This window comes from Oncorhynchus keta, chromosome 7 (assembly GCF_023373465.1).
Source record: "Oncorhynchus keta strain PuntledgeMale-10-30-2019 chromosome 7, Oket_V2, whole genome shotgun sequence".
Taxonomy (NCBI): domain Eukaryota; kingdom Metazoa; phylum Chordata; class Actinopteri; order Salmoniformes; family Salmonidae; genus Oncorhynchus; species Oncorhynchus keta.
The window spans coordinates 11,887,824-11,901,579 of NC_068427.1; the positions used below are offsets into that span (position 1 = coordinate 11,887,824).

At 42.7% G+C, this 13,756-nt stretch overlaps 1 protein-coding gene across 6 annotated transcripts in view; it reads left to right on the plus strand.

Moving 5' to 3' along the window:
* Window positions 1-13,756, plus strand: part of LOC118385992 (protein TANC1-like) — a 187,118-nt gene that overhangs the window by 169,001 nt on the left and 4,361 nt on the right. For 4 of the 6 annotated variants that reach the window (XM_052521979.1, XM_052521980.1, XM_052521982.1 and 1 more), the window contains 8 exons: window positions 7,343-7,476; window positions 7,584-7,713; window positions 8,019-8,194; window positions 8,491-8,623; window positions 10,637-10,666; window positions 10,785-10,876; window positions 12,820-12,966; window positions 13,608-13,708. In XM_052521979.1, the coding sequence (XP_052377939.1) occupies window positions 7,343-7,476; window positions 7,584-7,713; window positions 8,019-8,194; window positions 8,491-8,623; window positions 10,637-10,666; window positions 10,785-10,876; window positions 12,820-12,966; window positions 13,608-13,708 (943 nt within the window). Of the gene's footprint in view, window positions 1-7,342; window positions 7,477-7,583; window positions 7,714-8,018; window positions 8,195-8,490; window positions 8,624-10,636; window positions 10,667-10,784; window positions 10,877-12,819; window positions 12,967-13,607; window positions 13,713-13,756 lie in introns of those variants that run through there. The other 2 variants (XM_052521981.1, XM_035773295.2) reach the window with 2 other exon arrangements.

Sequence of the window (13,756 nt, forward strand, 5' to 3'; positions counted from 1 at the left end):
CAGGCATCGCTCCCAGCAGTCCATTCTAAGCACTGAGTCATCGGTGCAGTACATTGTCCATTTAGGTCATGCCAAGCAATTTGTCCTGTTTTTCTCCTCTGCCATTAAAACACACCTGCTCATATATTCCTCTTAGAAGGAGTCAAGCCAGAGCTTTAGTTTCTGTTAAAGATCTGAAATGAATCATTTAGTCCCAGTGGTAATACTGCAGATGTTGGGAAAGGTCGAAGTCTTAGGACTTAGAGTGGAAAACAGATTCAAACAAGAAATGTATAAGTTATATTCTTCAAGAATCAATAGTTATAGTACAGTGCCTTTCAGAAAGTATTGATGCCCCTTTACTTTGTCCACGTTTTGTTAATACCTGAATTTAAAATTGATTATATTTAGATTTTGTGACACTGGCCGACACACAATACCCCACGATGTCAAAATGGAATAAAGTTTTTAGCAATTTTTTACAAATGAAAGCAAAATGAAATCTGAAATGTCTTGAGTCAATAAGTAGTCAACACCTTTGCTATGGCAAGCCTACATAACTTCAGGATCAAAAATTGGCTTAACAATTCAGATAATAAGTATCATGTTATGGGTATGCCTGTCATTGGCAAGGACTAGGGAGTGTTTTAGGATAAAAATAAACGGAATCGAGCTAAGCACAGACAAAGTCCTGGAGGAAAACCTGGTTCAGTCTGCTTTCCAGCAGACACTAGGAGACAAATCCCCCTTTCAGCTGGACAATAACCTACAGTGCCTTCAGAAAGTATTCAAACCCCTAGACTTATTTCACATTCTGTTGCGTTACAGCCTGAATTAAAAATGGATTACATTTTCCTCACTCATCTGCACACAATACCCCATAATTACAAAGTAAAAACATGTTTTTAGAAGTGAGTCCATGCAACTTAAACTTGTTAAGCAAATGTTCACTCCTGAACTTTAGGCTCACCAACGGGGTTGAATTGAAGCAAGACAATTCAGCTTTTCATTTATTTGTAAAATAAATTAAAAACATCATTCCACTTTGACATTATGGGTTATTGTGTGTAGGCCAGTGATAAACATTCTCAATTTAATCATTTTTAAATTCAGGCTGTAACACATTTTGTAACACTTTCTACAGGCATTGTAAACCGCAAGGCCAAATATACCTACCTAGATGACATTGAATGTTCCTGAGTGGCCTTGTTACAGTTTTCACTTCAATCTGCTTGGAATTCTATGGCAAAACTTGAAAATGGCTGATCAACAATCAAAATAACAAAGCTTGAAATGTTTTTTTTTGTAATAGTGAGCAAATGTTTGCAAAGCTCTTGGAGACTTACTCCAAAAGACTCACATCTGTAATCGCTGCCAATGGTGACTCATTTATTGACTCATTTATTCCATTAATAAAAATAAAAGGTTGATTTTTTTTAAATAAAAAAAATGACAATTAAATTCATTTTAATGTTTGTAACACAACAAAATGTGAAATAAGTCAAGGGGTGTGAATACTTTCGGAATAATTTAAAAGTCCACAAATGTATGTACACGTCCCAAATTGCCTAATTAATGGCCAGCTGAATGTATATGCTGGAACTCATTTGGAGGAGGTAGCAAATCTAGACCAATCTAAAAAATAAAAAAAACAGCTGAGAGACAGAAAGCAGGAGCAGGAGAAATGGAGCTGGCACTGGCAGGGGGTGGCTGCAGGTCAAAGCAATTTAAGATTGATCCTGGTAATGGTGCAGGAAGCCAAGTGGAACAGGGAACAAAAGTCTTAAGTCTGCATCCCAAATGGCACCCTAATTCCATATATAGTGCACTATTTTTGGCCAGGGCCCATTGTACCGTATTCCCTATGGGCCCTGGTCAAAAGTAGTGCACTATATAGGGAACAGAGTGCCATTTGGGATGCAGACTATAAGCAGGAGTCTGTTGTCATATCTATGAGTCAGCAGGGTTGTCATAGAAGTGCTGAATAAATCAAATGTCTGTTTTAATTCAAGTAAAAATAAAGACGAGGCCTCTGGGTATGGAAGTATTAAAATGGTCTGAGATCTGGGATGGGTTTGAAACATTTTCCACCGTCACAGTACCCCCATGCTTATTAACATTACAACTTACCAGTACCATCACCATTGTTGGTGCAGCATTTCTGTGTACTGAATGAGTAAACACACATCGTTAGGATAGTGTTTCCCAAATGGCACGCTATTCCATTAATAGTGCACTACTTTTCACCAGGGTCCATAGGGAATTCTCTTCTCTGAGGTAGTCCGTTAAAGATGAGAGTACAACAGCACAGAGCGGGATCTGTGAGTGTCTGTTAAGTGTTCCAAGTAGCAGAACTTCACTTATAAGACCCAAGAATAAAGAAACCCATTTTATATGATCATGGTGACCAACTGTTGCTCAGAAATCCTCAAATGGTCCAGAATTTCCCAACTCTTCATCATTCGGGCAGCTCATTTAATGATGTGTGTGTTTTTTTAGAGCATACAGTCTAATGGTGAGAGAGGGAGAAAATTTAGAGCACACAATCTAATGATGAGAGAATGTGAACAATAGTCTCTCTGTGGCCTCAGTAGTATGCCAGGTTGGTGTAGACAGCCAGCCTAGCAGTAACAAATGGCTCTGAGATATAGGTCAGCCCATTAGGTCTAGGGGAGAGAGGCTCCTGCATCACAAATAGTACCCTATTCCCTATAGTGCACTACTTTAGACCAGAGCCCAATGGGCCCTTGTCAAAAGTAGTGCACTACATAGGGAATAGGTTGCCATTTTGGACACCGATGATGCGTTCTCCTCAGTGCTACTGCTGCTAACTGGTGCTGCTTCTGCAAAATACATTTCCTGGCCAAAAAAAGTGCTGAAGGGCTTTGGAGCTTATTACATCCTAGGGACAAAGATATCCCCTTTCGAAATGGCCCTTCTTCTCTGGAAACGGCTGCTTTCCATCTTAGGGGCCGCGTGTTCGTAGGGCTGAGGAATGGGCCAGTGTTATTTTAGATTGGGCCAGAAACCTTTTATTTTTTTTATCATAAAATGCTGCTTAATGTTTTGCACCTTGTTACATCATCACACTGCTGCATAACAACATTTCTGTTCACACCCCCACCACCTACTTTGTTTCCTACTTAGAGAAGGATAGAGGCCTACTTTATTTTTACTTGTTTAGACGGTAGTGCAAGAGGTATAGGACAAAATGCTAATTTATTATAACGGGTAGGCAGGTGTGTATGGTGTGTTTTAAACTGAGCGGATTTACACCCAGGCCTTGGCTGGTGGCCCTGTATACATGACCATTGCTGTGAATAATCAGTAGTCATGCTTGCCTTCATTCTCAAAGTCATCCAGTATGTGCCACCTGCTGTAGCTAGAGGTGAAAGAAACGCACACCTATTTAGGCGAGGTGCTCGCTAGCGGAGTGGAACACTTAAAAAATAAAGGAGAGCCGCACACTCTAGGAGCTCAGATGCAAAAATATTTATGTCCAACGTTGATGGACAAGCTGTAGCTGACAGTGATCCAACATTTACTGTACCTCTGAGCTCTATGTATTCACCTGGATGTTAAACCTAACTCCCACCCGTTCCAGGCTAATACAGGTCACAGGTGGCCCCATGACGCCAGGCACAACACCAGCGAGCTAAAACAAGGACAACACCCATCTCCGCAAATGAACACGTTTTGAAAGCTACACCTGGCACTAGGCTCATTCAAAGCAACACTTTGTATTCGAGAAGATAGGCAAATGTGCATTATTTTGGGCACTGTGGTTAGTTTAAACTCTTTGAAATTATGTATTTTAGCAAACAAAGAGGCTACGCTTCTATGCACTCTTCCTGACCACTTGGGAGCTCCACTTAAATGGCTGTATTCAATGCCTCTTTACGGGTATGATTGGGTTGTAATTCAATGGAGAGCCATCACAGGGCTATATAGAAAAGAACATCTAGACTTAAATGTTGTGGATACGGCATAGGCAGCAGAACTGGTTCGGCCTTAGAAATACTGCAAGTGAATATCACAGCCTGAAGTCTTTTATATGAATTTTGTTTATAAACCTAATCCAGAGGCCTGTATGGAGATATACAGCAGGAGAAAACTCCGTAAGATAGCCCAGGTGAAATACCCTCCCGAAAATTGACATTCATCGCTACAGCGCTGAACAAATTCCTTCAGTTAACAACCTGTCAGAGAAATATAATTTCATATTTGAAAGGCAAAGTGTGAAAGAAATAACATCTTTATGCAAATAGGCCCACTGTACTTTGTTTGGATAGCGAGAGATTGGATTACGTCTCTGTGTTGGCACTATCATGTAAAATCCCTCCTCAGAATGACAGAGTTTTACCTCTGGGAAGGAGAAAGGGTAATAGTGGTGTCTTCTTTGTAGAATAGATGTGAATAAGTCTGCAGCAGTTGAAAATATTAGGGGAAAGACAAATAGACACAGTGTGGTATAACCTTTGTGATCACGTAGCATATATCTCAAGTTACAAGAGAGGAGCTATTGTGAGGTTATATGGTTTCTGTAGAAATGGACAAATAGAGGTTGTTTTCCATCTGTAAAAGAGGTTTGTGCATGTTATAAATTGTACACGCCACAAATAAGTAATGCAGTGGCCAAGTCAAACAGCGGCCCTGACATTTTCTACATTACTTAATAAAACGATGAGATCAACTTCTCATTATCATGAAATATTCAGTTGCGCCACTGGGTGTAGCCACGTATATTGTCTTTTCATCCACTGTAATTATGCCTGTAAGAATCTTTTAAAATGATGAAATCACCCCCGTTTATAGGAGGTGTTTAATACATGTGGTGTTTAGTTGGCTGTGTCCTAAGTGTTTGGTTGTGTTTAATTATTTACACGGCGGTGGGTTGTTGCGTGCGCCGCTCGCCCATCAGTCATTCATCCCGACACAGGGGGGGTGAGAGAGAGCGGTTTCTCTTACGGAGTATGTAGACAAGCGTGCAGAGCAGTGTGGAAACACCACAGTCGTGACACCATGGTCAAGGATGCCAGTCCCAGGTGGGAGGACGCACACATGATGTGTCAGCGAGTAGTTTCTCTGCTAGTGGAGTGAACTTGTAATGACCTAGACCTATAGAAACAGACCACAGCTCCCATGAAGTAGGTCTTCATGTAATAGATACTGTATGTTGCTGAGGTGTCCTTGACTGACAGATACAGCTGGGACCCTACTTCTCCAGTTTGTTAGCCCAGCAATGGTCTCCTGAAATGGCAAAATCAACTACATTTGAGCGACTAGTGCTTGTTTACGAACTGATGCAGGACACTGTGCACTACTTTTGACCAGGGCCTATAGGGTTCTTCTGGTCAAAAGTAGTGTACAATTATTGGGAATAGCCTGCCATTTGGCGCACAGTCTTTCAGCCTTTGGGATAGTTTGGTCAAGAAGAGGACCGGTCTGTCCGTGTTTGGTCTGTTTATCAGTCAGTGATTTACAGTCCACCCCTCAGGACAGCAGTCTTAGTGGGCCAGACCGGAGAGAGAGGCAGATTAGGAGAAAAGATAAAGTTGAGTGGCTTATTACAGAACATGACTAAGATATCCATCTGCCTGACTCTATGAAGGAGGGAAGGAAGGATAGAGGGAGAGACCGAGATATAGAGGGAATGGGCACAGTAAAGAGACACGTTTTTGAGATCAGAGAGATTATCAAACACATTGAATTGGCCTTGGAAGATCATAGATGGATGCCACTGAGGTCTCCTGTAGGGTTTGAAAGTAGTATACAGACCAAACTTTTCATTGGGTATTCCCTAATGTTCGACTAATAGAGACACATAGGATTCTATCAATGTCTCAAAATGGATGCATCCCTGAAAGAGTGCACAGTAACAATAATGTCCGTCTTCGACTGCTGTTGTTCCAGAGTGTGTGTCCCAAGTGGCACCCTATTCCCTATGGGCCCTGGTCAAAAGTAGTGTGCTACAGAGAGTAGGGTGCTATTTGGGACGCATCCCATAGTCTCTCTGCTCTGAGGAGATATGCTAGGGGAGCAGATGGAGGTTGTGGTTGGCTGAGACGTAACGGCCCTCCACTCACACTCCCATCATGATGGATGATGCCCCTCAGCCTGAGACAGGTGCTCTGGGTCTTTAATCTGGGTCTTTCGTTTTCCTGAGGTGAATCCGAATGCACCACCAGTCTCTCTCTGTGTGGGTTTATTGTTCGGATACCAACTTTCATCCAAGACTTGAATCTGATTATGAACTGGGTGGTTCGAGCCCTGAATGCTGACAGCTGTGGTATATCAGACCGTATACCACGGGTATGACAAAATGGGTATGACAAAACATGAACATTTTACTGATCTTATTATGTTGGTAACCAGTTTATAATAGCAATAAGGCACCTCAGGGGGTTGTGATATATGGCCAATATACCACGGGTAAGGGCTGTGTCTAGGCATTCAGCGTTGCGTTGTGCGTAAGAACAGCCCTTAGCCGTGGTATATTGGCCTTATACCACACTCCCTCGGGAGTCCCTCCCTTATTGCTTAAATCTACCACATCTCATAGTAAAAGTATAGTATCCACTGAATGTGGGCCTACTGCTATGGCTCAGTGTGCTAATCAGGAGATGAGAAACACATGGACTGTAGTATTCTTTTCACAGCATCTTAGTATGTTAGGTTGAAGATACTTGAATCTGTCTTTATTAAAGTACCTTAACCTATTCTGTAACAGAAATGGCAAAGATGTACCAGCAAACTAATGGTATCTTATTGAGTTTTTTCCTTGTTGTCATCATTTTGGACCCGCTATTCTGCTAGACATTAGATAAGATCACTACTCAAGTCTCAAAGCTTTCTCTCTTGGCACAAGTTAACAATTCCGGTATTTGTATTAATGGCATACCTATATACATAATGTCTGTGCGTTCGTGTAACATTGGGACGGTTTCTGGGTGAACAGCCAAACTTCCTGATCACCTGTATTATGTTTATTTTTGTCAAGTAATTACAGGCACAATACAAGTTTCCAAGAGATAAGATTTCACATAGATTTGCAAACAACAATACAATCAAGACAGTATTGTTTCCTACAGGTTAGCTTTATCAGCCTCGATTTAAAATTCAGACACTTGTGTTTTCCCTCTAAATTATGTTATATTGTCAAGAAGGAAATAATACTGAATTGTGTTTTAGTCCAATTATCGTCACTCAGTGGAGAGACAACTAAATGCAGTATGTTTTCAACTTAAATGTGGACTAGAGGGAGCAGGCCCTGTCCTGTGTATGTGTGAGGTCTCACCATTGGTGCAGTAGTGCCCTACCTGACCCGGGTCCAGTCCTGACCCCTTTCCTCTGGTCTCCTCAGCTCTGACGGCGGCGGCGGGTCGGGGCAAGATGGACGTGTGTGGCTTCCTGCTGGAGCACGGGGCCATGGTGCAGCAGGTCAACCGCAGGGGGGTCTTCCCTCTCTTCTGTGCTGTCAGACAAGGACACTGGCAGGTGAGACACACACACGATCATATTGCCTCAAACTACAGTTACACGTCAAAGGAACCTTGATGATTTACCCAGAGGAAGTGGAGTTCAAGTCTGTGTGTGCGGGTTAGATTGCAGAGCTGCTGCTGCAGCAGCAGCATGGTGCTGACGTGAACATCAGTGACAAACAGGGACGGACACTACTAATGGTGGCGGCGTGCGAGGGCCACCTGAGCACTGCCGACTTTCTGCTGTCAAAGGGTGAGCTACCACGATGCTACGCTAGATCATTCTGCATCCCAAATGGCACCCTATTCCCTTTATAGTGCACTATTTTTTACCGGGGCTCATAGGAGTCTCAAAAGTAGTGCACTGTATAGGAAATAGGGTGCCATTTGGGACGCAGACGTGTCAGCCGTCACAATGTAAACCAGTCTGCTCTTTCTCTAAAGTCAGATTCAATCCAAATTCAAAAGTGTCCACATATCGAATGGTTTGTTGAGTGAAGGTCATATGCTGTGGTTTTGATAAATCTGCTGTTGAATGCTTGATTTATTCTTCACTAGGTGCGTCGTTGACGTCGATGGACAAGGAAGGGTTAACACCCATGAGCTGGGCGTGTTTGAAAGGACATAAGAACGTTGTGCAGTTTCTGGTGGAGAAGGGTGCGGTCATAGACCACACAGACAAGAATGGACGGACTCCGCTGGACCTGGCCGCCTTCTACGGCGACGCGGAGATTGTGAGTAGCGAGATACATTGACAGACAGTGAGACTGACAGACAGGCAGACGGACAGACGGGACAGGAAGACAGACAAGATAGAGACAGACAGACAGTTATTAAGCTCAGTCTAAATCGGTCTCACTAGGCCTGCCCCTTAGTTAGGCCCAACACAAGTGCTCTGGGTCTCCTTATCCAACTTATGAGACACACACTGCTGGGAATTACCACGGATCTATAGGAGAGTTAAGAGTGTTTGTTCTGACTGTAGGCGACTTAAGAGTGTGTGTTTGACTGTGTTGCTCCGGTTGTGAAGGTCCATTACCTGGTGGAGAAAGGAGCCGTGATAGAGCATGTAGACTACAGTGGTATGAGGCCGTTGGACCGGGCGATAGGGTGTCGGAACACATCGGTAGTGGTGACCCTGCTGAAGAAGGGGGCTAAACTGGGTAAGAAGCTAAGAACTGTAACTATAATTTGTGTTGGTTTCTAGATACACTGTTCTTTCAGTGTTCTTTCCTACAACCTTATAGTCTAAGTGATTGAACTACTTTGGCTTTACAATAGTAAGGAGAGAAAGGTGACTTGAGCCTTAGTAAGACTTCAGTCTTACTAAATATAATGAGGTTATCGCCATGGAATCTGGATGCTCAGTGCTAAAATCGGGAATTTGAAATAATGTCCTATCGTGATTCTGTACTTATAAAATCGGCCAATAGACAATGTTACACACCCCCCCCCCCCAAAAAATGATACATAAACAAAAATAACGTTTAAAAAGACAGCTAGCGCAAGCGCACATGCTACGGGAGGGACGAGAGGAATCACGGCCATGACAAAAGTGATTGAGTAGAGCAACTCTGGAATAGGTTACTAGTTAAATCACCATGGGCTGCAGAGCAAGCAACTCTGTCCTCAGAACTGGATAATTATCAAATGATTAGCATTTTTGCCTCATCCTCCTCTCTTGGCTTAGGCTATATGTCAGTAGTTTGCATATTGTTAGAATAATATGGAAACAGGCCTAGCCCAACTCTAGGCTGCGCATCGTTTCATTCATAACCTTTTCTTTTGACTTCTCATTCCATTTTTCCCATCTTGGTATTGTTTGCTCAATGTCACTTGTCTGTACTGTTGGTCATTCAAAATAAAGCTGTAAGAATAGATTTGTTTTCTATCTTTCTATTGTTGTTGATCTCTCATTATTACCTATGGTCTACCATAATTAAGTTATTCTACATTGTTCTCTTGCATTCTGTAAGTATAACATGTTTTTTGGAAGTAGGCTATAGCAAATAGGAATATAGGCGGTCTACTCGGAATGTCACCCATGCACTGCCCTGCTCTTTACTGTGCGGTGCCAGTCATTTTGAAATGGGTAATGTCTGTCACATCGCAATGTCGTCACCATCGACAACGGCTGTCGGTCATCCTCAATAGACGATACTATGGTAATATTACCCAAACATAGTGCTAAATTCAAGGGCAATGACACTGAACAGATTTCAACCAGGATTCACCTAGTGTGTAGTAGGCTTGGGCCATATACTGTTTGGGGTGGGTGCATACTACGCCACTGCTTAGAACTATAAGTTAAGTAGAACTATAAGAAATGTTAAGATGTGTCAAATAAATCATATCCAACTCATGGTAGCAGCTATGTATTTGGCTTGCTAACTTGCTAGCTACGTGGCTAGATGTCAATATCAATATTTTTGGTTACAGCAGAGACGTTCAATCAATAATTATTTTTTTTGTGTGCACTTTCGGTAATACCGTTTACCCCGGTGTGGTACAGAAATTTGTACGACGGTATGAAAATCTGGAAGACAGCCCAACCCTAATGTGTACGGTCTCTCTCTCTCCCTCCCGCTCTTTCTCTCTCTCGCACTCTCTTTGTGTGTCTGTGAGTTTCCTTTCTCCCAAAGGTGTGCCGGCGTGCTAATTTGAGAAAGTGACTTATCACCAAAATTACATTCACTGAGCTATCTAGGCCTAGAGCTTATCTCCCTCATTTTACATCTGCAGTGTGGGCCAGCCAGGCACCTCACCCAGAGTTAGCTAATGGCCAATACCTCCAACCCTCTCCCCTTGCCCTGGTAGCAATGTAGTCTGCTCTTAGCACACAATACTATCAGTCTCTATAATCTCAATTGCCTTTACGACCAGCAAATCACCATTTTGTTTCATATCAATGCAATTATAGGTACAGTATATCCACTGGCAAACTCTCTCAGTATTATCAGTGCAGGAAATAAAATGGTCGACACAAAATCAGAAAACGTGAGGCAATTTAAGCTTGGAAAGGTCCAAAATGAATAAATCACATTTTATAGCCATAGCAGTTTCAAATGATCTTCTGCCTCTCTGAATGCTTTTCTCTTTGCATGATTCCTTCCCTCCTTCCTTCAATCTCTCATCCTTTTTCTCTTCTTCTAAACTGCTTTCAATGTAACCGTAAGGCTACAGAACGTCGCCTTATGATCGATCAGGTACAATCTTTAGGTAACTTTACCTTGTTACCAATTTCCTAGTGAATATAGTCCGTGGGTCGGGGAGCGGCAGTGGTGTAACTCTACTCTGTGTATGTATGTCTGTGTGGACCAACAGGGAATGCAGCCTGGGCTATGGCCACATCCAAGCCTGACATCCTCATCATTCTCCTGCAGAAGCTTATGGAGGAGGGCAACGTGCTTTACAAGGTACAGAAAAGTGATTAGGTTTGCGTCCCAAATGGCACCATATGTACCCTGGTCAAATGTAGTGCAACCTATGTAGGCTCGCAATGGTGTATTGATATAGTCAAGTGTGTTCTGAGTAAATAGTATTTTACAATGGGCTACAATAAAATAAAGAAAAGACTGATGCATGCAATATAATTACAGTGCATTCAGAAAGTATTCACACCACTTCGTTATCCACCTTTTGTTACGTTACAGCCTTATTCTAAAATGTATTTAAGTGTTTTTTTCATCATCAATCTACACACAATACCCCATAATGACAAAGCCAAAACAGGTTTTTAGAAATGTTTCCAAATGTACTAAACATTTTAAACTGACATATCACATTTACATAAGTATTCAGACCCTTTAATCAGTACTTTGTTGAAGCACCTTTGGCAGCGATTACAGCCTGGAGTCTTCTTGGGTATGATGCTACAAGCTTGGCACACCTGTATTTGGGGAGTTTCTCTCATTCTTCTCTGGAGATCCTCTCAAGCTCTGTCAGGTTGGATGGGGAGCGTCGCTGCACAGATATTTTCAGGTCTCTCCAGAGATGTTCAATCAGGTTCAAGTCCGGGCTCTGGCTGGGTCACTCATGGACATTCACATTCATTGTCCTGAAGCCACTCCTGCGTTGTCTTGGCTGTGTGCTTAGGGTCGTTGTCTTATTGGAAGGTGAACCTTCACCCCAGTCTGAGGTCCTTAGTGCTTTGGAACACATTTTCATCAAGTTTCTTGCTGTACTTTTCCCCATTCATATTTTCCTTGATCTTGACTAGTCCCCCAATCCCTGCCACTGAAAAACATCAGACCAGAGAATCTGGTTTCTCATGGACTGAGAGTCCTTTAGGTGCCTTTTGTCAAACTCCAATCAGGCTGTCATGTGCATTTTACTGAGGAGTGGCTTCCGCCTGATTGGTGGAGTGCTACAGAGATGGTTGTTCTGCTGGAAGTGTCTCCCACCTCCACAGAGCTCTAGGAAGAGTCTTGGTGCTTCCAAACGTCTTCCATTTAAGAATGATGGAGGTCACTGTTTTCTTGAGGACTTTCAATGCTTCAGACATTGTTTGGTACCCTTCCCCAGATCTGTGCCTCAGCACAATCCTGTCTCTGAGCTCTACGTACAATTCCTTCAACCTCATGGCTTGGTTTTTGCTTTTTCACATGCACTGTCAACTGTGGGACCATATATAGACAGCTGTGTGCCTTTCCAAATCATGTCCAATCAATTGAATTTACCACAGGTGGACTCCAATCAAGTTGTAAAAACATCTCAAGGATGATCAATGCAAACTGGATGCACCTAAGCTCATAGTCTCATAGCAAAGGGTCTGAATACTTATGTAAATAATGTTTTTCAGTTTTTGATTTTTAATACATTTACAAACATGTCTAAAACCAGTTTTAAAAAATAAGGTATTGATGAGGAAAAAAATTGCATTTAAGCCATTTTAGAATAAGGCTGTAATGTAAAAGAAAGTGAAGTGGTCTGAATAATTTCCGCACTATATAACATGACGTCATTGGATTGATTGGCCATCAGAGGGAGTGTTTGGATAAAAAGGACACCTCAGCCACTGTAATTTGGATGAGAGGTAACAACAATGACTGTTATATTTTGAGCAGCTCAATGCGACGCAGCAGAGAAGAATGGGTGTGTGCAACACCAAACTCACCCTTTGAGCTGGGATTGATCCGTGACATTTAACAGATTGAGTTTTGTGGCAGAAAGGACAATCCGCTCAGGTGGGACCTGTGTGTGATTGATGACAAAGGGAGCGACTGTGCGTGAGCTGCTGCGATGTGCCAGTTGGGTTGGGGGAGGATCTGACAACCTACCTTCTCTCCCTCTCTCTCCCCCCTCCATCCCTACCCTCCATCCCACACACACACACACACACACACACACACACCTTCAGAAAGGGAAGATGAAAGAGGCAGCCCAGAGGTACCAGTATGCTCTGAGGAAGTTTCCCAGGGAAGGGTTTGGTGATGACCTAAAGGCCTTCAAAGAGCTGAGGGTGTCTCTGTACCTCAACCTCTCCCGCTGTCGCAGGAAAACCAACGTAAGATTCCTCACGTCTATCCTCCTCCCCTTTTGTCCTCTAATGCTGTACATTTCTCCTCTAATTACTTGAACATTTGTTTCCAGTGGTCTCCGTTAAAAAGGCACAATATGTGATCAGGTCATGTATAACAGTAGCACGGGACAATGGAAGATAGTTAAGGTGATGAAACTGTTGTTGTGCTGTGTGTTTTTGAACATGTTTTAAAGAAATGCTCAGCAGAAGATACAGTCCAAGCTAATGATTTCACAGACAGAAGTATGGCTGTTGTGGCTGCTGTTAGAGAGTAGTAGACTGTGCAATTTCAGGCCTATGATTGATGAAACGTACCATAAACTTAAAACAATGCTCTCAGAAACAGATTGAATGCATTAAATAATACTGTCTACTACTGGGACAGAAGTATAGCTATTTAGCAGTCCAGTTGAGTGAGTCTGATTGAGCCATTTGAGGCTTAATGATAAACTGTTTAGAAGTCCATAAGCGATAGTATGCTTGTAGTCATTACTGGGGCTAATGTCAGCTTGTTCCCATAAACAATCAAAGTGAGAGAGAGAGAGAGAGCTGGCCCCCTGGACAATGTGCGTTTGCATTTCCCTGCATTGGTTAGTCGTATTGATCTTCCCCTTCCCTCGCAACAGGATTTTGGCATGGCTGAGGAGTTTGCTACAAAGGCCCTGGAGCTGAAACCCAAATCGTACGAGGCCTATTACGCCCGCGCCCGAGCTAAGAGGAGCAGCAGGTAAAGCTATTCATCAGGAGAAGCCTCAAGTGTCTCTTTTAGGGGTGC